Source organism: Augochlora pura, chromosome 6 (genome assembly GCF_028453695.1).
Source record: "Augochlora pura isolate Apur16 chromosome 6, APUR_v2.2.1, whole genome shotgun sequence".
Taxonomy (NCBI): Eukaryota; Metazoa; Arthropoda; class Insecta; order Hymenoptera; family Halictidae; genus Augochlora; species Augochlora pura.
The window spans coordinates 4,578,362-4,604,796 of NC_135777.1; the positions used below are offsets into that span (position 1 = coordinate 4,578,362).

The 26,435-nt window shown below is 46.1% G+C and overlaps 2 protein-coding genes across 2 annotated transcripts in view; one reads left to right on the forward strand and one right to left on the reverse strand.

The window, feature by feature from the left end:
• The window catches only part of Rap1 (RAS oncogene family member Rap1), a 33,337-nt gene extending 20,000 nt beyond the window's left edge, over positions 1-13,337 (forward strand). Inside the window, exons 2-4 of the mRNA XM_078182180.1 lie at positions 8,907-9,185; positions 9,551-9,832; positions 12,143-13,337. Of these exons, the coding sequence (XP_078038306.1) occupies positions 9,003-9,185; positions 9,551-9,832; positions 12,143-12,232 (555 nt within the window). The 5' untranslated portion in view covers positions 8,907-9,002 and the 3' untranslated portion in view covers positions 12,233-13,337. The remainder of the gene's footprint in view (positions 1-8,906; positions 9,186-9,550; positions 9,833-12,142) is intronic.
• A 639-nt stretch (positions 13,338-13,976) lies between these two features.
• Positions 13,977-24,591, reverse strand: LOC144470713 (carboxylesterase 5A). Its single transcript, XM_078182179.1, has 4 exons — positions 24,419-24,591; positions 21,780-22,053; positions 16,642-16,751; positions 13,977-15,470 (listed from the first exon to the last, which is right to left on the reverse strand). The coding sequence occupies exons 1-4, from the start codon at positions 24,572-24,574 to the stop codon at positions 14,139-14,141; spliced, it is 1,872 nt and encodes a 623-aa protein (XP_078038305.1). The 5' UTR covers positions 24,575-24,591; the 3' UTR covers positions 13,977-14,138.
• Positions 24,592-26,435: the final 1,844 nt, after the last annotated feature.

Here is a 26,435-nt window from a genome sequence, read left to right on the forward strand (position 1 = left end):
CTCCGGAACAATTGGCGATAATTATGTCAGTGCCGAGCGTGCGTGATAATTGTTTTAGCAGCGACCGTAATGCTGAAAGACGCGAATATTGTTCTGTTTACTTTTTCCCTCGTCCGCGTTTCATCGCTGCGGGAAAAGTCGGCCCCGTTTCGACGGCCACGGAGAAAAGAGCCGCGAGAACAGCTTTATTTCCTCGAGGACCACCCAGCTCTCTTTTCAGGGTGCAACGGCTGCAGCGAAAGCGCAGCCACGGTCCCTCGACGGGTCGCGAACGTTCCCTGTTTCGAAACTTTGGCGGGAACCTCGCCTCGTCGCGGCGAGAACTCTTGCTTTTCAAAGAAATATTTTCGCGACGCGTCTCGCGAAAAAGACTTCCCGTTGTTCGAACAGAGTTCGCGTCGACTTAGTTTCCGAAAGAACTCGCTTAAAGCCGAGTCTCCGCGTTCGGTTAAGTTACACGACACGAACGGTAATTAATTCGATCTGCCGCCAGTTTGTACGCATACGTCACGATAATCGCGTTACGAGTCTTTGTACGTAATTGAGCGTCAGCTTCGAGGCAGTTTAACCGAGGAAATATTCGCGCAGTAATTAGACGAACAAAGCAGCCACAGTGACACGATCTTCCACTGGGAAAAGTGTAATGACATCTTTCGAAATGTTATTTCAACGCGTTAATTTCGTAATTATTTCCGTGCCTATGATTTGTAATATAATAATAGTTTAGCTATTATTTTGAGCGAGACGTTAAGAAGATTTCGTTCGGACGATCATTCTAGACAATTTACTTTAAGTTAATATAATGAATATATTTTTTAATTGCTACTCGGCCTTATTTACGCAACGATGGAACGACGATCGCGCGTATTTCGAACTACCCTCCGCGAAGCACGCGAACGAATTAATGGTCGTAAATATGAAACCGCAACGATTTCCTCGAATTTTCCGTGAACAGTTTAATGGGAAATGGAGAAAGTCGAGTCGATTTCACGGCGATTCGAACGAATTCGATCAGGATATCCATTGAAAGATATACTTTTCCCCGGAAAGACGAATTTTTATTCCGCTTTTGATCCGAGCAGCGGCGAGCTCTCGCCGGCTATTTCGGCCGGAAAGAAATCATTTAATCCCGAAAGTAATTTCTATCGCGACCCGCCGCTCGAAATTACTATTCGCATTACAGCCCGGCACCGACTTATTCGCTCGACCGATCCAGCATTTTCCTTCTTCCACGTCCGGAAAATAAATTGCTCTCGCTAAGTGCTCAAGGAAGTTCGTTTTCGCGCTAAGATACCCCTGATTCACAATCTACCCAGCTGTCGTAACAGAAGAAATATCGAAACAACAAATCTTTAAAACTTCCCGTTCGAACGAAACGATTTAGATAATTGACTTGATAATGCCTTCGTCGCCGTTCAAGTAAATTAATAAAATACACCGCCCGGCAAAAATTACAGCCTAGAAAAATATCGAATAAAAATGAAGCGACTCTGACTGACGATAACCCCGCGAAAGATCATCGTACGATGATGATTCTTTTTTTAAATTAAAGCTTGAAACCTCTACTTTAAAATAGTATTTTTGTTTTTAAAAGTTTGACGCATCCTCGCCACTGTAGCTGGGTAAATGCGAGGCTACATGTTATTGAATTGAAAATTATCATTAACGACGTATACGTCTTTTTCCCAAATTTCATGCGATTTATTTGGTCCAGAAGATTTCTTTTGAGCGTGATACCGTCGCGATGAAATTTTCCACGAATTTTCCGGGCGAGCCGCGTTTTCCAGTCAAGTATTTCGCCTTCCGTCGATAATGGCCGCTTCAGAGCGGCGCGGCCCGTCGGCCGGCCAGCAATTTTCCCGTATATCGGGAGTATCGGACCTTGGCCGGGCTTTAAAAGCTCATAATGCGCGGTTCCCGAATCAATGAACCGTTAATTGCTTTCGAGAATAATGCAAAGGAAAGGCCGCGCGCTAATTGCTCGGCGAACTATTGTTTCTTCCCGTTAGATTCGACCGTAATCCGGCCGAAAAAAAAACATTGCCGCGTATCCTCCCTCACAATCGTACTCGAAACGATCAAGGAAAAAAGCGCGACATAGATTTGCCGCCGTGTTTCGCGGATTCTAAAGAAACGTTTAAGGTGAATGTACCTGTTACCAGACACTGTTGAATTGCGACACCTTAAAACGCCGCTCAGTTATGACACCTTGAAACCACGCTCAATTGCGACACCCCTTTGAAACAGTAATTTGTACTTAACATTTCCTTTTCTCCTTTTCTCCGGATTTTTAGTTGTTACATCCTATCATTTAATTATGATATCGTCACAGATGTTGCAACAGGTCACAGAGCGATTGACACAATCGATTAAAGTGCTGCAACTTTGCGGAAAAAAATCACAGCGACCTAATTCGCCACTTAAATTAAAGGGGAAAGTCCGCACTGTATACGATGCTCTGAACGACATGCTCGAAATAAATTTTACCAAGTCCGCAGAGGGCGTTAAACTTTCCGGTATCACGGAACATGCGAACATTCCCTTCGTTTCAGGATAGTAAAGCAGAAATTTCAAGCTTTCATTTGCGAAAAGAGTCGTCATTCTATGGTGGCTTTTAGCGGTGTTACGGATGTTCAAAGATTGACAATTTTTAGGGCGAATTTTAGCACCTCTTTAATTCTACCGTTGAGCGGATAAAATGAGAAGAAGACTCGGTCGAAAAAATCTCGACGGTTTTATTAATTCGCCGCGTTTCTTTCAACGGCGAGTTCAATTAAAACAACGGTTTTATTGCTCCCCCCTCCGCCACCCTTCCCCCGTAATTAGTTCCGTAGCGACGTAATAATTGCACGCCGGAAGCTCGAAATTGGCTGCGGTCGGAGTATCGTAAATAGTTTCGAAACACCGGGACCAATTATTCTCATGGAAACGCGTCGTTATTTTATTATCGAAGTAACGCGAGAAAAAGCAGACACACACCGGCTGGCGGAGCCCGGCGAATTGAGACATTGGCGTCTGGTCGACGTGCTTCGCGTTCGTCCGGCGGAGCTTTTTCGTTCTTTTCTCCCCGGAAGTAGACGCGCCCCGGTCTGACGACCCTCCTCGCGGCGCGTCAAGCAGCGTCCACGTGCCGGCAAACAAGCGAAAACAACCGGGGATGGATCCAAGTCGGCGGCCACGCTCGTTTGTCTTCTGGCTGACAATCTGTTTTCAACCCCTTAACGCTCAAACTGTTCCCCGCGAACTACTTTTGCCGCGGCTGTCGCACCCGGTTGAAAAGTAGCGAGTGGTCCGACAGCGAACAGCATCATTAAACTCACATTTGTATCTGCCGGATCATCGTTCGAGGGTTCCCGAAAGCCGAGTCTTCCACGGTTTTTCGTAGCCGATCGGCCAAATAGATGCTCGATAAGTCGGCGATGAATAACACGGTCGGAACTACCCTTATCGGCTTCTCTCTAAACGACTGTCTTTCACGAAGCAAAAACCTCGACGAGTTCGGTTCTAATCATTTTTTTATGTACTCTGAAATTTAGTTAGAAAATTAGAAAAATAAAATAAAAATATAGAGAGGCACGGAATTGTTCAAGACATCGACGATGGACGAAAATATTTCGCTGATGGTTGAAGTGCGTTTGAAGCACGTGTTCCCGATGGAACGAGATTGTCTGCGTTATCTAACCAGAAAGACGCATCCAGCGCGTAAATCGAGGCTTCCCTTTGAACCATGGCCGAACGATGGATCGTGTTTGCCGGCGTTCTTCGTTCTCCCGCTCCGTCGCGTTTAATTAAACGCATCAGTGTCAAGACGCTCCACTCGAGACAATCGCAGCCGCCGAATGCACAGGCATGCATCCGCGAAGATCTCTCCCTTGCACCCGGACCTTATCGATCGGTTTCCCTTCGGGCGAACGCACCAACACATCCAACGAATAACGATTTCCAATTCCGGGCACACCGGGGCCGCCTTACGAGCGCAAACTTTGCCGAGCTTTGCCGAGCTTTGGCAAACCCCGCCTCGTTCAGTCGGGACAAATCATTTTCCTGGATCTTTGCCGATCGAATTTCACATCGGGTAACACGCTTAGACGTTTAATAATTGGCCTCCGCCGATCGTGTACCGTTCGTCCTCTCGATCCGACCGGAACCGATCATGTTCGGCCGCAGGTTCATGGATCGGTCTGCCACCCCGTTCGATCTCGAACTATCGCGCGGCGACACGGGTGCTTCGATCGCTCCATTTTTCTCCGTTTACGCTCTAGTCTACACCGGGACGTACCGATAATGCGCAGAAAAAGGATGAAAAACCGTGAACGTTTTATTTATAGCCGGGTTTATTCGGTCGTGAAACTCGGCGGGGTGCGGAGGGGATTCCGCGCAGGGGGCGGGGGGTGGCGGTGGCGAAGCCGACGAGAAGAAGAGCGGGGGAGAGAGAAAGAGAGGCGCGTGTCGAATTTCTCGACGTTTTAATTCCCGCGCGGGCGGAGCATCGAAATTCGGCCGGGAAAAGGGCGGTGGATGCATCGGGTCTCCCGCATAACTGGGTCACCGGTCGAACACGTTCAACCCCCTCTGCGGACGTATGCGGATACCGATATATTTCCCCTCCCACGGCTAACACCGGTCAGGCAAAAGTTTTTTGGACGTCGGCCAAAAGGGGGTGCCGATCGCGCGCCGGCCGTCGAAACTCGTCGACTTGTTGCTGATGCAAGAGTCGCGATCCATTTTGCTAACACCCTCGACTCCCACCCCCATCGATTCCGTTTTGGATGTCAGAGGCTGCAAATGTTATTGCTACGCGAATGCACTCGCAAATTTTGTCTAGTTAACCGGCGACAGCTGATTAGGGATGCCTGATTCCGAGGATCGATTCTCGAATACATTCGGAATTGAATTTCAAGTGTCGAGTCTAGTAGAACATCGAATTCGTTCTGAATCGAATTTAAAGGAACGATTCTTCAGTGAATAAACAATTAATAAACGGTATTTTAAAATATAGATGAATATATTAATCCCATCGTTGAAACTTTTATTAATAGGCTTCCGATAATTAAAGAGCCGAGGGTGCAAGTTCATTCGTAGGTGTACGGCCAGTGATTCCGACTAGAATCGAATCGGGAAAAATAATCTCGTTGACGGAGGCACTAAAATCGGATCGAGAGAGATCCGGAAGAGGGCTCCCCCGTCTCCCGAGTGTCGGATCGCAAGTTTTCGCGTCGTTCTCCGATATAATCGGCCTGCGAGTGCCACCCCTCGCGATTTTCTCGTCACCCTTCCGGCGCGGCGTCCGGTGTGCGCGACTGCAAATGGAATCGTTGAACTCGTATACCGTCTTCCTTCGCAGATGGTAGCTACTCTGGTACTCGAGGCTCCAGCCCTAGCAGCAGCCCAGGGAGCCTGGAAACGCTTAACCCCTCGATTGGCTGCGCGTGCTTGCGAGAGAAGGGTGGCTCTCGACCGAAAACACAGCTCGCGTTCCGTGTCACTTGACTCGTTATCGAGCTCCTCGCTCCTCGATCCCTTTCGTTTTCACCTAAGGTCATCGAAACCCACCCCCGCATCATCAATCTAAATTCGGCGTTCTATTTTCGACGAGCTCCGCTCGATCACAAGGGACGGAGGTGTTTATATCGAGACTTCTGCGTCTCAGACGTTCCAGTCACTTTAAAGAGTCGATCCCGAATCGAATCGCGAGGATCGATTCTCCCGTGGAATTGAAGTCGACGAATCAATTTTGCAGGAAGTAATTCTCAACGATAAATTACCGGGAAACGAAACTGTAAAGTCGGTAAAAGGATTTCAGAATATTTTGATATCGTATACGAATATCGAAAATTCGGCCGATTCGCCGAAACATCGATTTTTTGACCAGGGGTTTTTCCCAAGAAACGAGTTGGAAAATCGAACATCCCCGTTTTACAATCCTCCACTCTTCTGTAGAGTTGTCTCAACCCTCTTGGGTTTTCAGTTAAATTGGTTTTGCGGACCGTTTCGAGTGTCATCCATCTTTCTTCTTGAATAGGTCGACGAGGGGGTCGATAGAGAGACGGACTGCTAATAAGGGAAACTGGATGAGGAATCGAACAAACCTCGAGGAAACTATTTACAGAGCAATATATTTCGTAGGCGAATTGATTAAGTAACTGGGACAACTGAAATAGAATAGGCTAACGAGCCCTTGAACAAGAAGAACCGAAACGAATCAAGCCGCACGAAATGGAAAACGAAATTCGAGCCACCGGGTTAACAAAGACACGATCCGTTCCTCGGTATCTCTCTTTCTCTCTCTCTTTCATGAATAAGTAATGCCACCAATTTATGATATTATCCCTGTTGTCCGATCATTTTCGACTAATGGAAAATTCATTCCGCCCGTTCCGATTCGAGCTACACGAAGATTCCATGTACCGTTCCTAATTGCCGATCCTTTCTTTCGTTGAGCGACCGATCCTCGGCTCGCATTTCATTCAACCGCGATCTTAAAGCACCTGCACCTATTCAAATCCTTTTATACCTTTCTATTCTTCTATGTTTTTTTATTATTATCATTTATTTGACCCGATCAAAATTTTAATTTGTCTGCGAACATCCAAGTAAATACTTAAACATGTTATTACATATTATGTAATCTATAATATGTAATATTTAACATGTTAGTTTTGAAATGTAAGGGTTAGTTCAGTGGATTTTGTAAAATACCTCCGACTACTTCCGACAAAATCAGGTTCCCCGCTGAACTCGTTCTCTAAACTCCTTGTCGTAATCGTGCGATTTTTCTCTCGGCGCGATTGTTTATTTTACGTTGATTTATATCGATTGGACAAGAGAGATTGAAACTCGTGGACCGCAAGGCGTGATTCTCTTTAAGTTGCGGCTCGCTGGCCGTAGTAGTATCTTGAAAGGGATGCGGTAGCGTAAGCGGTCCCATTCATAAACCTAAAATCAATGACGAATTGGTGAAAAGAAATCCGTGGCTGGGGATTGGCCGCGACTCGTCGCCATGATGGTATCGCCGGCCAATCGTCGACCGTGTCTTGTTTTCTCGTACTCGTGCACTCGAGGCAAATTCTCTCTCTCCCTCCCCCTCTCTCCCTTCTCTTTCTCTCTCGCTCTCTCTCTCAAATTCCATTTCTCTCGCACCGATTTCTTTGCAATTATTTTCGGAGACAAGTCTTACACCTGCGGTCCTCCAGGGAAACGTTAATTAAAATTCTCATTCGCGTTTTCTGCCGGAATCGGAACGTTTCGAGGGATTCCTTTCGCTTTTTACCGGCTAAACGGGTGATTGTTTAATTGCAAACCAACCGGTGGAAGGATTAAAGTGACAGCGGCTTTCCGCGAATCTTTATTCGAACGAGGAAATAAAGATTTGCTTACCTTCCCTTTCCCAACAGGTTAATCCACATTGTTGTCGAATCGAATGCCGAACAAGCAGCTTATCAGAAAGGGAAAAAGGAAAGGAAAGAGCCGATTGACTAAAAAGATACAACAGAAGATAAAAGAGAGTAGCACAGCAGAATCGAGAAACGAGAAATTGTGGCCGAAAACGTGTGCTGGCCAACGAAGTCGTGGAAAATATAAATTACTAATCATAGTGGAAGGAGTTCGATGGAGTATCGCATGGAATTCCAAACGACTTTCGTCCAGGATAACGATCGGTAATCAAGAAAGCGAGGAGATTCTGCTGGGTGCTTGAGAGCCACCCGGTGTGCAACCGGTGATTATCATTCTATTAGATCTCGGTGCCGCAATCCGGCAAGTTTGTCTAGTTTTTAAGACAAATGGCGCATTGCGTGCACGAGGCAGGCGCAGTGCACTGGTTAAACTGGGAGAGTACGAGCGAAGAAACTTGAAAAGCGGATTTTCCTATCTCGTGATCGCGTTTCGACGAATCCCCCGCGGTTCCCGGAACCACGAAATACGACGGAATGCCACGAAATACTACGGGATACTATGAAATGCCATGGAATCCTTTAAAATCACAGCCCGCGTTTCCGGTAACGCAAATTTCTGGGCAGCACCGGCTGGATGTATATGTATATAGCCCGGCGTTGTTGATCGCGAGAATAATTCAACGAGGGAAGACCTCCCGACGAAAATTGTTATCATCCATTTCGGAAATGGAACCGGAAACGCGCGACGTGTTTTATTGTTTCACGGCTCTCCCGGCAAATAAAAAAGACCGGGGGGGGGGGGGGGTGGAAAAACTGGGTGAACCCTCGGGCACACAGCCATCCTTCATTTACAAACAAAGGTTCAACGGAAAAAGTTTTCCAACCGAGGACAATGGAAGCGGAGGAAAAAAAAACCTGTTCCGACGGTTCTCGTTTTTCCGATCGTTATGAATGAAATTTCGTGATTTCAATTTCGCGGCCCCCGGTCGCCAAAGGAGCCCATTCGGAATCCCCTCGAACCCCGGCGAATTAAATCCAGACTTGAGTGAAAATATTTGAACTGAGAAATACGAATTATTTGCGAATACTTGTTCCTCTCAACTGTGACGCGTACACTGCATTTGAAGTTGCAATTATTTTCTGTATTCAACGAATCGTATCGACGTAATGCCGATTGAAATAGTGCATTTATTATACAAATATATAATAACTAGACTGCGGATTTTTAAGTTCATCCTTTAATTCGTTTCTAAATTTTTTAAAATCTTTCTTCTATTTGAATATTTAACGGTTTAGTAAATACGCATCTGAGTAATGCAGATGTTATTTGAAAATATGATCGGTGTCGCGCAGTCGCCATTCGAGTGTAAAGGGTTGATTTATCAATGGTAGAGTAAGAGCGACGACGTATCGCGGATCCGGGATATATTTTTGTTTATCGGTGCGCCGGATCGCGATAAATCTTTCATGGAAGAATTACGAGTTTAAGAAGTTGTGTGCTCTGGTTTTCAGGTCCGTTCAACTGAGGGCAAAGGGGAGCAAAACGTGGCGGATTCGGTGACCCCTCTCGGCTGTGACCACAGGCGCACAGGGAATTAGGGCAAGGAAATGCGTGAATATAAAATAGTGGTGTTGGGCAGTGGAGGTGTAGGCAAGTCCGCACTCACTGTCCAGTTCGTTCAAGGAATCTTCGTCGAGAAGTACGACCCGACGATCGAGGACAGTTACCGGAAACAGGTCGAGGTCGACGGTCAACAATGTATGTTAGAAATCCTAGACACAGCCGGAACGGTGAGTTTTACACACGCTCATTTTTCTCTAACAATGCTTCTCTAATCGGCCTGCGAAACTACGACCAGTCGATTCAGTCAATTGCGTTGTTGTTTGAACTTTGCTCGGAGAATCGTGATACTTTTTCTCCGATCCATCCAAGCATTTTGATTGACTCAGTATTACCAATATAAAATAATAAAAATAATAACTAATAACAATTGTTATCATAATAATAATCACTTTGAGTCACTAAAGCAAATATTTATCGTAGAAGTTTTCGTATTCGACAACTGACTGGATCAATTCGAAGTTTCGCAATTTTGTCGAGTCTCAACTTTGGAGAAGTTGGCAGGGTGGTAACGGAAGACGATTTGTTTGTCCAGGAACAATTCACAGCCATGAGGGACCTTTACATGAAGAACGGGCAGGGCTTCATCCTAGTTTACTCGATAACGGCGCAGTCTACTTTCAACGACTTGCAGGACCTCAGGGAACAAATCCTGCGGGTGAAGGACACAGATGACGTACCGATGGTGTTGGTGGGCAACAAGTGCGACTTAGAAGACGAGAGGGTAGTGGGCAAAGAGCAGGGCGTCAACCTTGCCCGACAATTTAACTGTGCGTTCATGGAGACCTCTGCCAAAGCCAAAATTAATGTTATCGATGTGAGTACAATGCTTTGGCCCTTTGTCTCCGCGAGACCCTCGCCGAGGCAGATTGAAATCTGAATCGAGTACCATTTGATCCAGCTGTGACCATCGAAAGGCCCCCGCATAGTTTTCTCCTAGGATACTATTATTCTGCAGTCCCATTGCTTCCCGACCAATTTCTTCTTCGCCTTCACAGTTGCTCACGAAATTGATCGTGAACCATCGATTGAATTTTTATGCAAAATAAAAACTGTCTGCATTAATTGCAAGATACAGCAGCAACTTCTTTATTTTTTAGAGGACTAAAGGCATTTCAGCACCTCAATGTATTATCTTTAGTCTATTAAAATGATTAAAGGAAGAATTAACTTCCTACGCGTGTTTTTGCTCAATGTGATTGATTCAGACAATTTTTATTTTGCAGAAAGTTCCGCAGCCTAGCGATCGGTTTCATGATTCACTGGGTTTCTCAAAGATTACACTCACGGCCCCTTAATCTGTCACTGTGGGACACTGTTCGGATAGTATAACGCTGAAACAGTGGTTCCACGGACGATATATCCAGGCAGAGTAGCGGAGTCATTCGACTATCGCGACGAGTTCGTAAAAAACACTGGCGTGCTGTTACCAAATAACAGTAGTCTGTTCAGGAGGCCATTGTTGGTTGACAATTAGCGTGACGTGTGGGAGTTCAAGACCGTTACGAAGGCCGAGATATTCTAATTGAATGTGGGAATGCAATCGCCTAAGTGTGGGAGTTGCACTCCAGGCCGCGTGCAGCAGGATTCTCAGCTTCTAGCGTGTAACGTTTGACACGCAGCTCGTAGATAACTAACTGCTTTGGAACATAATCATCTCCGCGAGAAAAATTCGTTTTCATGAATTTCGAAGGTCGTTGCCGAAAAAATTCTAAGCCAGCAAAATGATAATAACAATGATTCTCTCTATCTTTACTGTTACTCCCATTGATATTCTTACCGATGACCTAGTTGTGACAGAAGTTACGAGGGTTAATGTTTTCGCAAATAAAACTATGCGATTCGAACACTGCCCCATTGTAGTGGATGTAGAAATGAAAAGAGAAGTTTTTTCGATACCAGCTCACTGTTTCCGGGTTCGCGGAGCACCGGTACGATGTAGAATCCGTGATTCACGGAGATTCTATGGAAAATTATTTACTGGAATTGTCGTTTCGAGACTGGCCTCCTGTTGCAGGGACTTCGACTGAAAATATTACCACCTCGAGGACGTTTCCTCGTGAAAGGGTGTGTTCTTCTCTCTTTGCGAATCCTCGGCAAACCACGCAGGCAAATGCTTCTGAATGAAACCGGCTTTCCCCCCTCTCTACCCCGAAACAAACATTCGTCTTTCTCTCTCCTCTACATTTGATTACTTTTGTCGTGCCCGTCCTCCGAAAGTGCAATCCAGCTGTGTAATTGGAGCACGGTTTTCTTGACGGCTTTGAATGAGGCTGTGAATCGCACGCGCGCGCGCGGCCCTTGTTTCAAGCACGACGATACGCGCTAATTATTTGGCTTGGATAAAGCGAGGAGGAACGAAAAATTGAAAGTTTCATCGGTCGCAATTAGTGGTCCACTTTAACGGTCGTTCGGGAGACAATCGCAGCCGCTGGAATCGATAACAGTCTGCCGATAGTATAGAAAACCATCCCCGCCTCCCGAACGTCAGATCATTATTCGAAAATCAATTTAATTTGCATCCAGCCACCGGCAGCATCCTCGAAACGAATTGTGGTCTTGATTCTTCGCAGAGAGATTTTCAAAGACGGTTGTTAATCATCCCCGTAATTAAAGGTGTCTACCGACGCCTCCCTCCAGTTCCAACGCAACTTATAATTGGACCGTGAGACTTTAGAAAGATTCACTTTGTTATGGATAGTTTCAAAGAAGCAGGAATTTCAATCGTTCACTGTTGCATTCTATTCGAATCGACAAATGAAAATTCAATCATTCAGCGTTGCATCCTATTTGAATCGACAAATGAAAATTAATTTTACTTTTCAGTGTTCTTATTGACCAAAATCTGCATTGTTCACTTATCGCAGACGTTCAACTAATAAAGAACTGGAATATCGTAGATTCGTGTAGTCGATGCTCTACTATATCATAAAGAAGTTGAGCTAATTATTAGTTTAGCTTTCTCAGTATTCATGGTTTTTGTTCAGTGGATGAACTCGTTGTTCACAACCCCTCGATGATCGTAGCGTTTCCCTCGTGGTAACCCAGTTCTCGAAAGCTGTCCCCCTCTCACTTGGTCAAAAACCGGAAACATCGTTAATGACCAATGTTTAACGGCTGCTTGCAGATCTTCTATGACCTGGTTCGGCAAATCAACAAAAAGTCACCAGAGAAAAAGCTGAAGCAAAAAAAGAAATCGCTGTGCCTACTTCTGTAAAGTAGGGGACGTAGTAGAAGCGCCCATACTCTCCTGCGTGGACAAGAAAGGAAGAAAGAAAGGAAGGAATGAAAGAAAGAAGGAAGGAAGGGAAGAAGGAAAGGAAAAAGAAACAAGGGTAAAGGAAGCGAATCATAGAACCGGAAATACCAGTGGTGTAGAGGAGTGGGAGGAGGAGGAGGACAACAGGGGTTCCAGGCGACTACCGAGCAAACACTAGCGACAAGGTGGAAGGGGGCTGAACGGAATCATAAGTAAATAGAGGCAGACACAGTGTGGAACGGACACGGGGAGTACACATAGTCGTAGAACACCCGGAACAGAAAGGTGACAATGACGAGAAGATCTGGGAGAGAAGGCGACGGGAAAGAAGGATGACAGAGAGAGTACGGGGAGGAGGGTGGAAGAGACAGCGAGGAAAAACTAATAATGTTGTATATACGTTGGTCCCGGGGTGGCTCGTGTGCACGCGCAAACACAGGCGCACAAAGAGTTTTAGTGTTAACGAGACCCCGTGGCATCGGTTATCCTTGTAGGCGTTTTGCATTAAACAAGAAAAAAAGCAAGTAAATGATTATGATAATGATGATGAATATGAATATGAAGATGATGATGATGATGATGATGAGATGATGATGATGATGACGATGATGCTGATGATGATGATGATGATGATGCTGATGATGATGATGATGATGGCGATGATGGTAATGATGATGGAGTGGACGGTAGATGAAGAGGATGAGGCGGCAGAAGAGGAGGAAAAGGAGAAGAAGCAGGCAGAAGAAGAATCTGATTAATTAATGATAGTATATAAATATATATATATATATATAAATATATAAATATATTTAGGAGAAAAGGATGGAAAAAGCAAAAAGAAAATGTTTGGACGTGCGCGTGCGCAGGCCACCAGCCCCCATGCATCGCCCGCCGCGCACCTCTCTCTTATATATAATATAATAATTATACATAGACGGTACACACACACACACACGACGATTATTATTACTATTATTATTATTATTAATTATTATCAAAGCATCAAAATATTCATAAGTTATATCAACCGTTTGTTTCTCGAACAATATATGTTTTTTCTATATCTCTCCGTATTAAAGCAAATAATAAAAAATCTCTCAGTGAATGTTAACAAAAAAAAATTTATGAAAAAAAAATAATAACGAAAAGCCCAGGCTGGTGGTTGTCCTCCTTGCTTCTACACCAGACGTCTCCCATTTCCCTTGCCACTGTACTCCAAACGACGGGCTGAGTGGTTTAAAACAGTTGGAATTTTTCTTTTCCTCCATAGCTTCGTTATGGAGGAAATCCTATAAATTAGCTTTCAATCATCGTAGACTGTATTTAAACAATTTCCTCTACAATGTAGTCTCTCTCTCTTCTTCTTCGATTAACCGACTATTCGGTGAATGTACTGCGAATTAGAAGCGTCCGTAGAAAATCGTGACGCTACGGTCTGATCGCTATAAATCGATCTTGAAAGACTGCAGTCTGCATTTAAACCATTCAGGCGATCCCGATTGCATCGATTCTCGATGACGGGCGTTTCGGTTGTATTCGCGTCGGCTCCTACCCCCGATGTCCGTATGTTAACAAAATGTTTATGCACCGGCAGGCCTTTCCTACACGCGAATGAGTCACCGAGAGATCTCCGTTAGTTCGGTAGAAGACTCGGCGGAGGAACCAGGACTATCTAAGCAGGACTGAGAACTTGTAAAGTAGCTAATCGAGGAAAAAGTGTACAATAGATGTCAGCAGCACACAAAGGAGCCACTCGTGTACATATACATATATATCAAAATATATCCCCCAGTTGACCAACGTCCGCAAGAAGCCCCATCGAGCATGTACAAAGAAAGAGATCCTACAACAGCCTAGAGATCGTCTACCAAACGAGACGGCAGCGCATTGTTGCTATCGCGAGGCCGCCGATAGCGATCCCGTTGGGGCTTGCAACCCTCCACGTGGCGGCGCCACTGGTCACATTGCAGCAGTTGTCCATCGCCTCCTGGAGCAGCCTGGGGTAGTACTCGTTCCAGAAGTCGAGCGCCTTGTAATCGACGTCGTTGCCGTCGCTCATGTCGATGTTCCTGTCGATGATCAGGATCCCGGGCTTCTCCTCGGTGTACGGCTCCCATTTATTGTTCGTGAGCGAGGGGTTGCCCGACCTGGCGAAGCTTGCCAGCATCATGATCATCACCTCGGCCATCTGTTTGTCGCCGAAGTTCCATTGGATCGAGGTGCCGGGGACCAGGGGCAGGCCCCAGACGAACGGCAGCTCGAACATGTGAGGGACACCGACCCACTCGGGCACGTCGTTGGTGATGTACTGGGTCTTGGGCCGGTAGTCGAACCTGTAGACGAACGCGGGCTTCTCGCTGCCGACCTTCCCGGCCAGCAGAGTCAGCCCGGCGGCGAAGTTCTTCTCGGTTTGCAGGTCCAGATACCTGTCCCGAAGGACGCTCTGGTTCTTGCTCGGCGGATGCGGCTTGTAGAAGAACAGAACCGCGTCGGCCACCGTCTCGGGCTTGGACTCGCAGGTCGAGTTGTCCTCCATGCACGAGATCGCCGAGAGGAACTCGTCGGTGATCAGCATCTCGAACTTGCTCGAGGACAGCTTGCCGTCCGGGTTGCCTTTGCCCAGCGACTCCATGTACGCCAGGGACTGCTCGTTCTTGGTGTATCCGACCAGCAATGGCACGCTGTTTAGCTGACCGCTGTCCAGAGCGTCCCGGGGATGCATCGGCAGGAACGGCTCCGTCTGGTTGTTCGTCTCGGCGTCTACTATCGGTCCCCACGTCTCGATGTCCGAGGACTCCTTCACCAGGATGCCGACGTCCACTCGGCGAAGACACTCCATCAACGCAGACGTCGGACGCCGGTAGCACCCGAATTTCTCGGCGATGATGTCTACCACCGGTAGTTCCGCCCGAGGCGAACCCACCGAGCTGATCGCGTCACCGCTCATGGCGATCGCCTTCGAGAACTTGCCCTTGCTCATCGGACTAATCAGATGCAGGCCCACGCTGATCGCGCCGGAACTGTGCCCGTAAATCACCACGTTCGACGGAGACCCGTTGAAGTACTGGATGTTCTTCTGCACCCAGTCCAACGCCGCGATCTGGTCCAACATACCGTAGTTCCCGGGCGCCTCCGGGTCCGTCGTCGTAAAGTAGCCCAGGATGTTCAGCCGATAGGCCACCGTGACCACTAGCACCTAGAACCGGTTGCGTAGCCGTTAATCGTAGAGTTTAAGATAGATCCTTCGAATGGGGCGCGGGAGGCTCTCCTACCACGCTGTCCAACGATTTTCAAGCTTCCGCGTTCTGCTAACCGACCAGACGATTACCGAGAAAGAACGTCCGAGATAACATTCTTGTACACGAGAACGCCAAGAGAATCCGGTAATAGATTGCGGATCTTTGTGCAATATAAATACGATCTTGATTAGAAAAGTCTATTAAATGTAAGTTTAAATAGTATCTCTTCGTCTTAATGATTTCTACTAAATTCAGAAGAATGTGGGAACACCCTTATCTGTTTCTAACGTGTTTGCAGTTCGATATTGTGCTTGCTCGTTTCAATCATAAACGCATAAAGTCCGCAGTCTAGTACATTAGACTATGTTGCCCGAGGGCTGTTAGAGAAGAACGATCTGCGAGAATCCTCTGTTGATTAGCAAAAATGCGAATAGGATGTTGGCCAGCGTTATTGTTAAAGTTGAGGAGTTCCAACGAGCTCGTTCGGTAAATTAGTCTAGATAATGGTCCGAGTAGATCGAACGAGGATCAAACTAACGAATATCGACAATTTAGGAATTACAAAACTCGTACTGCTCGCTGACGACCACGAACCAGTCAGTGTCCAGTTAGCATTTACTCGAGAACCCCGTGGTGTCATTCCGTGTTCTATCATAGATTTTCCAACATGCTACGAATTACTTGTTCCGGATAGCGTATTTATAGTATGGAGTGTTTCCAACCGAGAATAAAGCATTTACAAAAAGGAGAGACAATCATTTTATCCGAGCTTGATTCTCTTTAGAATTGTAAGGTATCTGAGGAGCTCGACTCGCTTCTGTATGTAGCACACGCGCGTACGTCTCTTTCTTATTTTTTTTTTAACGAAGCTCGTGTTAAGAATCTTTCTTCGTGAACGAAGAACGGCCATCGTATTTGCATTTACAGCCGCGCATAAAGCATGCATCGCACAGATGGTACCGTAATGCGATTCCAAAGGTTGAATTTACCTTGGCTCGAACCGGCACGCAAGAAACACCCTAATCCCGTTCGATTTTCTGTCGACTTTCACCGTTCGGCTCATCGATTACGGATCGACGGCTCGCTTTCCGGGAATCGCCGTCACGATTGTAAGAAAATGTGATTTACCTTCTGCTTGTTGACGAAAACCGTCGCGTCCCAAATGGCGGGCGTGCCGGTGTTGAAGTCACCCCCGTGGAACCACACCATCACCGGCCATCCGTCGTCTGGTTTGTTTCCTGCGGACAAAATCGATCGATTCGATAAAATTTCATCGAATCTCCATCGAGCCGTCGGGGGCTCCTTAAATATTCCTCGAGGTTGCTTAATATTTCGTTACTCGGTTCCAGAGGCAAGATGAGAATAGAACCCGATCGATCACGCATTCTGATTAAAAAGAAAACCTGCCAACGAAGAGAGGCGACCGGCCACTGGAACTCGAGCAATTCATGGACTCGCGTTCACACTAAATGAGCCTGCATCCCCGGTTCCGGTTGCACCGGCGAATCGATCGCGACACCATTTGCATAGTGTTATCCCTTGCTCGCCATGAGACAATCGCTTACAGGGTTCTTCGAAGCCTCGGCGACCAGATCCGAAGCTCGAAGAAAATTCAACGACCAAATTAAATGTGGAATAGAAGCAAGAACAGCGGAGATCAGCAGGAGAAAACTATTGTCAACCTAGACAAGGATTTACCTATGTTCTCCGGTAATTGCTTTAGTTTTTAAAATTATAATTTCCAAGATTCTCTTCAAGAAGAGGTCAATAATCGGATATTACTTTCCTATCGTTACCACTAGAATAATAACAATAAAAATTGTCTATGTTAACTGCATAACACAGAAGTGTAATAAGAATATATTTCTTCTTTTAACAGTTTCCATTAATTGATAATAATATAACAGTTTTCTTAAATTCTTTTGATACCATTCAGCCGACCAATCATCAATCAGTCGACTGGGACAGCGAGTAAAAGGGATCGACATTCACGATGGATAAAACAATTTCACCGAGGGTGATTTTTACGGTGAGTCGCCGGGAACCCCCGCGGTGGTCGGATTGAATAATTAATTTCGGCGAATTCTTCAGCGTCACTGACTCGGTTTTTGAAGCTTGCCAAGGTCGAGGAGATCTAGGTTATTTCACGGTGGGACGCTTTAGATGGCGGCGATATAGAGGCCCGCCAACAGGAAGTACGGGGCTGGTTTTGGTTATCGGCCGGCGATGGTGTCCGAGACGTCTCGGAATAGTTTTCCCGGGATCCACCCACGCGGCGACAATTTATTAGTGGTTTATCGCGATCTCGGTCTCCTCTGCTACCACGGTCCTCCGAGCTGACAAATAGTTTCGGGCTATTACCTTTCGTTTGGTGACGGCGGAACAAGCTCCCCGCGAGATCTGGGTCAGAACCGGGCACATTCTTCCGGACAGGTACACGGCCCCCGAGATTTATGCGATTTAAGTATCGGACGCCGATCTATCTCGTTCTCAGGGAGGCGTCGGGGCCTTCCGCCGCGATAAATGCTCCGAAACATGGTATTCGCGTATCAATTAGCTCTTAAAAGACAGCCGCGCCGATTACTCAGACTACCCCTGTTGATCTACAATACAGGTCGTACCAAATTATAGTTACAGCTCGTCCAAGCGATTCTTCCGCAGTCGCTGTCCGAGTAAAAATAAATCGGACTAGACTTGATCGCGTGGAAGATGATGCGTCGATGGGAGAGAAAAATTCTGGCGAATCAGGACAGATCGGATTCGGCACGCGAAAGAAAGAAAAGAAAGCCAGCGACACGGGTAAGCAAGAGGGGGTGGTTTCGTGACCGACCTCACCGGTATCTTAACATCTCGACCGACCCTAAAAGATCGCGTGCCACGGCGTGCGCCAGTTACTGCTACTCTTACTCCTTGGTTGTTTCTATGTATATCGACCGGGTGTCGGCCGAAGGGGATCGGGCACGATTTCCCGATTCACCTGTCCCTTTTCCTGTTTTCCGACCCCATGCTCCCACGTGACACCGCCGCTCGACCGCCTCGCATTCTCCATTCAGCCAGCAAGATCTCCGCGGCGTCTGTGCGGATCAATCAAATGTCAACGACACGATTCCTCCGGCAGTTTCTGTGCCAAACGATTCTTTCGTGTCAACCGCTTTGCCTACCGGAAACCAATTAATAGATTCTTCAGTGACTCTGCCGAAAATGCTTTCGTGATTGTTTTCTGGATAACAAGTCGAGCGATATTACATATTGATTCGCGAACGAAATTGCTGCGGATTTATAAATAAGACAGGATTCGAAGAGCGAAATTCGGGCGGGACACTGTACGCGAGGGATGAAGTTTTCTTATATTACAATTCTGCAAACTTTAGAGACTCTTTCATGGAAAATACTTGGATCAATTGCGTTATTTATATTAGTTTTTATCTAACTTATGTCCCACGGAAACGGTAAATTATTATTATTATGAAAAAACTGTATAGAGCAGGAACAAAGTACCATGCTTCGTTAGTCACATTTCGAAAAGGTCGCGCCAGCTAACTGGTTCTGTCGTCGCCGACTGATGAAGCGTTAATCGAAGTTGAATGGTAATTTCGTTGCTCCGTCGCAGGTTCTAAATAAAGCGGGTGCATCATTAAGCATTTTTTCCGTCACCCTGCCCGCGGCACGATCGTTCGAAATGTTATAAAATTCCTGTGAATCATTTCTGCTGTTTTCTTTTCGTTAGAGTCGCAGTTCCTGCCGGCGAGATCTCGAACAGGGAGACTTCGATAGCGGGAGAGACGCCACGATGAACGAGCTGATCTACGTGTCCAGCAAGGTCGCCGGAAGCGAACTATACCGTCGGAGCTAGCAGCTTTTAGTTAATCGCTGTGAAACACCCTGAACGTTGTACTTTTCTTAATTATCTGTCACAAAATCGTTCTAATCGTACGCCATTGGACGATACCATCGTCTCGATATAATAATTGCGCCGCTTGCTATTTCGAGTGGGCGCCGTTCTCGACCCATATCCGGCGCTCATAAAAATTGCAACGTGATAATCGAGCCGGTGAAGGTCATCGAAGATCGTCTTATAGCAGGTGAAATTATAACGTGAAACTTTTATCCCCGGGAGTATCGTGCGACGTCGATCATAGTCAGGTTTTCTTCGTGTTAACGAGGACTTTGTGGGCTCCCGGCCAGACCCGGATAAAAATATTTCATAAAGTAGTCGAAATAGTTCGTGAGCGTACTCTTGCTTCGACGGAACAATGTTCCAAGATTGATTCGACGTCAGATAGATAAGTACAGGCTTTGGAAATAGTTATTTATGATATGCGGTAAAGAAACTTACTGATTGAAATAATTAGTTCTGGAAATAATCATTTGAAGTACTCTATACTTATTATACGTTTATAAAGTCAATGAGACATTTCAACTACTATTTTATTAAGTATAAAAATAAATTACCATTTCGTTGAATACAGAAATAAATGACTATTTCAAACGAAACATGTATAACATAATTGTGAGAAATAGTATCTTCAAATACCTGTACTCCTTGCTTAAAATATTTTTACCCGGATCAGCTTTCCGTGAGCGAAGACACGATCCTAGCTCGGTGCGCGATGGATGCGACCGGGACGTCTGGATTGCGATCTCCAGATCCAGGAGAGTATAAAACTTCGATAATGTTTCGATATTGATTCGTTTCGCCGTAGAACCGGCATCTGCAGACCTTCGAGCCGACTTTTATGACTCACGACAGTCTGAGACATCCAAGATTAGTACGAAATGATGCCCGTAATGCCGGCATTAGCCCAGTCCTTCACCGACATCCTCAAACTGCGAGATTTACGTAGTCCCGGCACGCAGGCCCGGCATTTATTGTCAATCGAGGAGAATTGGAGCAGGAAATTACTGCGGATATGGAATTATTGTTAATCGTAGAGTGGACCGGCGAGCATAATTAGGGCCCGCTCCTTGCGATTAGGCCATGCCGGATCAATATCCTGTGACCTACGGACGCAGGTGCGCTAACAATTAAGTTTAAACGTTTCCCGCAAAAATGAGCACCCAAACTTAAAATCAATCGTTGAAATCGATTCCTCGACACCAAATGAAGCTAACATCTTTGCAGTTTCTTTCCACGATTCCTCGTTCTCGAGAAAAGCGGGAAGCTCGCTATAGTGTAACAAATAAAATGGCGTCGGCAATCGCGCGCGCCGGAGACTTTGTAAACGTTTTCCCAGCGAATGAAACGCCTTGTATCGTTTTATAAAAATATCTTCGTCGTGAGAAATTTGTTCACTAATTAGCAACGTTTTTACTACGATCTTTCGTATCATATATTCATTTTAGATATGACTAGTAGACTCGCCAAGAAAACTGCGCAGGACATTTTTAGACGAGGAATCATGGTTCTCAGGGTCACGGTTCTCGTGATGTAACCGTGTTATCTCGTCTTCCACCATCGAGCGCCGCCGATTTTCCGCGCGAACGAAACGGAACGAAGCGGAACAGCGTTTTAGCATCGACGACGCGACATTCTCTGACCGTAGCCTTTTCCTAGCCGCGATTAGGATCGCGTCACATCGCGCGCTCCCCCCGTGATATATCGAAGAAACAGAAGAAAGGAAGCGGGTCCCGGGCTTGATCATCATTAGCGGTCGTGATCGCGTGTCCCTGTGATTTAAGCGTTACTCGGAAGAAACGTTGTCGTGACGCGAGTATCGAGGACTTGCATCTGGGCGCTTGCTATCAACGCGGGCGAAAATCACGTGAAGCCGGTCTTTGTGTCAAACGAGCGGAGCAAGTTTCGCCGCCCAGCGAATGCGATTCTCGCGTTCTTCGTCCCTCTCTAATCACACGGTTCCGTTAACTATTTAATGATCAGCGCCGTCGACCAGCAGCTATTTAATTGTGGAATCCGATGCGTCGTTTCTGACTTCTTCCCGGATCTTAGAGCCGAGTAGCCGCGAGCTTTTGGTTATGAATGACCGGTTCCACGATTTTTATTTTATTTCAGAAGAAAAATGTAATCATTCTAGAACTGTTATTCTTTTTTTGGCTGTCAGAGGTTTTAAAAATGTCGAATGTCTCATGGCATCAATTTTGCCCGTTGATTCACGAATATAATAATTTATGGTTAAAATTTGGTAAATATTCTAGAAAGCTGAAGATTTGATTTTAATTTATAGGCGATTCGGAGCACCGTGGCGACGCGTCAGCAACACCGAATCGCGGTCACGCAAGCGATATCTCGAGGATCTCGTTGAACTCACCACCGGGCATGAAGATGTTCAGGTAGAGGCAATCCTCGCTGACCTCGAGTTCAGGCTGATCGGTCGGCAGCAGCCTCTGGTACAACTTCTCGTGCAATTTCAGCCTGTTGGTCACCTGCTGGCAGGACGGCGCGAATTGCGTCGCGTTCCTGATCCCGTTCCAAGACGGCAGATTCTCCGTCACCGGCGCCCTGAAGCGCAATCCGCGGACCGGCGGCTTAGCATAAGGTATGCCCAGGTACTGTATCACTTTCGGCGGCCGGTTCATCAGCACCTGTACTCGCAAAAGCGTAAAGTCTCGTACACTGAACTCTTGATTTTCAGGGCGGAGGTCGTTCCGGCGCGGAACCCGGGATCAAGCCCGATGAATTGTACGGTTAAGGGTAATCGGATCGAAAAGACCTGCAATCACAGCCGCGGAGCAACGTTAACGGCTAACGACCGTTCATCCGTCGTGAAACGTGCATTACCCGCGTTTCGCGGTTTCTGGAAATCATTGTTAGAACCCGATCCAAAGTTCACTGGCGCAGAAATTACAGTGGCGTCGGTATTTATCAGACGTCGGCGATCAAGGCGATCGATGAATGTTGACCGAATGAATGAACTTTTTTTTATTCAAAGATAAACAAAATTGTAGAGTAAAAAGATTGCAGCGTTCTAGAATAAAGAAAGTGAAAGGTGGCCTGGCCACCTTTGCGAAAAACTCGGTAACAAGGTAAATGGTGATTTATTCATATTAACGAACGAATATCATGCGCGGGAACCGTGTGGAAATAATCGGCGCATTACATTCCACATAACAGCATCATTTCGCAGAAATGCGAGAGGGCGAGGGTGCAGCGATATTATACTTTGAAATGAGGCCGAAGTGGCACACTTCGAAAAACTGTTTTTTTTTTTTTTTATTACAATTGAGTAGGTAATGAAAAAAAGGAACAAGGAAGAAATCGTCATTCTTGCCTTAATTCACCAAGTAATTAGACCGCGGTTATTTATGCAAAATAGTCAATCAGAAAATTCTTTTAATAACCGCAGCGAATATAAAATAACACGTAGTTGTCCTTAAATTCTGTTAATAATTTCATCGCTCCAGATTTCACCTATACACCTTTCTTTACGGCCGCGTAAAAACCGCAGTCCGGTAATTCTATTCGAATACATAACGATAAAAGCAAAAGTATAGCAGAGAATCGAGTCGTATAGTAAGGATTATCGAAATATAGCACCGTACGCCGCAGCGATTCGAACGATTGAGGCTCGAGTAGCTCGCATGTGCCCTCTTCTGTTTCGCCCGCGTAATTATTCGAGCGACCCCCTCGCCGCCGGATTTTCGTGCGGGACACGAGTGATATATGCGTCTCGGTTGCCTATAGCTGCGTCTTACGCAGTAAAAGTGCGACGGCTTTGCACCGCTCGGGTCATGGTATGACTGAACCAACGCGAGAGCCGGTGGTAAAAATAAAGCGGAGGCTTGCCGACCCGGTTTCGAAATCAAAATATGACGCGTCACGGCAACGCGGCAGTGAAAATATGCAAATCCTGGTCACGGTAACGAGCGTGTCAACGAATCGCGGGGGTGTGCTTTAGCCGGTCGAAATCGAAACGCTCCTCGTGCATTGGCCAGCGAATCGCGAAGCGAAAATATCTCACAGAGCCAAACGAGTCGTTGACTGTTCTTTCAACCCTCTTGGACCTAGCAGACTCTGTAGACGCTATGATCGCTGGCCTGATTTTTATGCTAAATAAAAATGGTCTGCATTAATAAAAAGAGTCAGGAATTGAATATATATATATCTTCCCTTAATAAGTTTTTTAAAATGAATATAATAATAATATAATAATACTATATAAATGATAATATTATAAATTCAATGGTAATAAAAGATAAAGGAATAAAGAATAATTATTGATAATAATAAAGAGCGTAATAATAATAATTGTAAAATAATACGATTGTTGCATAAAAGTGCTGATATAAAACGACTTAAAATAACATGAGGCATTTGTTCCCGTATTACCTGACAGTGTCGCGTTTTATTCTTTGTATCCGCTGTATATTCCAGTCAGAAAATGTTCTGTTATTCAATGCAATAAGATCGTAATCACGTCACGCGTAACCTTTTTGGTAACATTAAGATATTATCACTAATTGGATACGCATATGCTTTGAGATCATTTCATACTTGAATCGAAATAGGTTTCACATGTTCCTCGCAGTGGGTACTTAAACATTTCCGTAGTTCTTTTATAATTAATCAATCCATTTTGCTCAAAAATGTATAACAATCCGTGATCACTTTATGAAACATAAAATAGACGGGCAATTTTGATTTCCCGTATTAAAATCTAATCTGTTAAAAGAAAATGAAAGATTTCTGCGAATCTGTCTCTTGGGTTCGAACGACGCGTGGATTTCGTGCCGGTCGAAAGCGAAACGCTGTGATATACCGAAGGGGTTGGAGTTCGCGGCGGGAAATCCGGGGTAACCGCAGTCGCGAGCCGAAACACCGCGTTTGGTTGGATCGCATAGCAACCATATCCACGGGCACAGGGTGGCTCTGTCTCTCCGACGAGAGAGTAGAAAAGTCGAAGAGAACACGGCGGCGGCCGAGATTCGTAGAAGCAAAAATTGGTCGCACCTCCTTGCCTGCGACCGATCCTTGGTCCGGTATGTTGACCACGGGTTGCTCGCGACCCAGGCCCTGTCTCGCGTGGGTCCTCTGGGATCGCGTAACCGGTATCCCGGCGAACAACTGCGGGAACAGAGCGAGAACGAGCCACGCCGGACACTTCATTCTGCAGACTGACTGATTTGCTTCGGAAACAATCGGCGGTTGCCCGACGTCGGCCTCCTCCCGGGCCTCGGTTCGCCGTTGCGTGACTCCAGCCGACCACCCTCGGCCAGTTTCTCCTTCCTCGGCTTCGAACACGACGCGGTGCGGAGCTCTAGGCCTGCGCTCTCTCGCCCTCGCCTTTTCTTCGGACCACCGTCGTCGCCGCGTCTAACCACCCCTGCCGATGCCGAACGCGATCCACCGAAATATCTAAACCACCCCGTTTTGCGCGCTGGAGCCAGCCAATTTTTTGAAGAAAATACTAGCTTTCATTTATGGAAACGATGATTCATCTCACGAGCTGATTACCCTTCTTCAAACTCCGATAACCGAATTACTGCTTCCATCGGACAAAAATCAGTAGATCGAAGTTAACAAATTAAAAAAAACAACCCTTAGGGGTCGAAAAAATTTACTAATATTTAAAAAATTGTTAAGAGCTATTATCTGTTACATAAGTCATAAAAGTCAATTTTATAATGTATAAAATGCTCCAGGTTATATAAATTGGAAACACTGTAAGTCTGAAGAAATATTTTGGATTTCCAGTTAAAATGGCTCCGACTGCAAAGGGTTAACAGTGTAGATACATTATTTTCCAGCTGGTGAAATTGTTGAAGAAAGACAGAATATTCTATCTGATACAAAATAGAATTTTTATCCTGCACAAAGATCCGCAGTCTACTTATCGTATCAATAAATATTTTCTCGGTTATGTTAATATAACCTAAAAACTGTAGTAGCCAATTTCGATTTGTAATTTTTATTCATTAACAACCGGGCGTTGATTAGATGGGAGATCGGAGTGTCTCCAATTTCCGCGTCTTTTCGAACGTCGGACAATAGGCCGGCTTGTTATTCTTGGAACCGGGGGTGTATATTCGGCGCAATAACGGAATGAGTTTGAAGAAAATGCTTGAGGGACGACCCGTGATTGAAAAGGGTGGCGGGGTTGACGTGACCGCAAAAATCGAATGAACGGAGAGATAACGAGCGAGGGCATTAAGTAATATGCGCGTCGGACATAGGTGAAAGGTGATGGTGTAGTATGCGGAATGATTGAAGTCAATTGGGCCAATGAATTCAGCGGCGCGCGGGGGTGGCCGGGTGTTCTGAGACCGAGGAAAAACCACCGACGCCGGCGTTCCTGAACGGAGCAACCTTGGTCGCGATCGTAAGGAAGATCGAATCGCGAAACTTTTCCACCAGCATTGCTGGGGTTTGCCCGACGAGTTCGCGAGTCTGCGAGGATAGAGATAAAGGGGCCGATTAGAGACGGCTGTTAGGCCGATTTTATTCGACTGGTCTAAGGTGAGTATTAATGTCAATTACTGGGGCCTCGCACATTTGGCCTAGTGACTCAGAAAAAGAAGTCCTTTGTTACGTGTCCGTCGAAGCCAGAATTTCGTGAACAAACCCTTTTCTGTTGTCCTTGGAAATCGATATCGGGGGTCTTTCGCCCCGGTGGCGTAGCAGCACGCTATCATTAAGATGCGATCTTCATGCGACCGTCCCTAACTAGTACGACCTTGAACGTCCCGAAACTGAAGAATATTTATAAAGTTGGGGAATAATTGGCCGGCAGGAGCCAAAAGTTCGCCAGGCGCGGCCGCGATAAAAGTCCGCGGACATCGTTTCTCGAGAGCCATGGCGACGTTTATGCGCGTTATCAGGGTAATCAGGACTTACCGCGGGGTGTTTGCTCTTGGATCGTGGCCGCGATATAATGCCTGTCAGCCCCGAGATTTAGTTCGGCTGCATGCGCCCGTGCAATTGTATTTCCCATCGTGTTGAAATCAACGTCGCCATATCTGTCCCCATC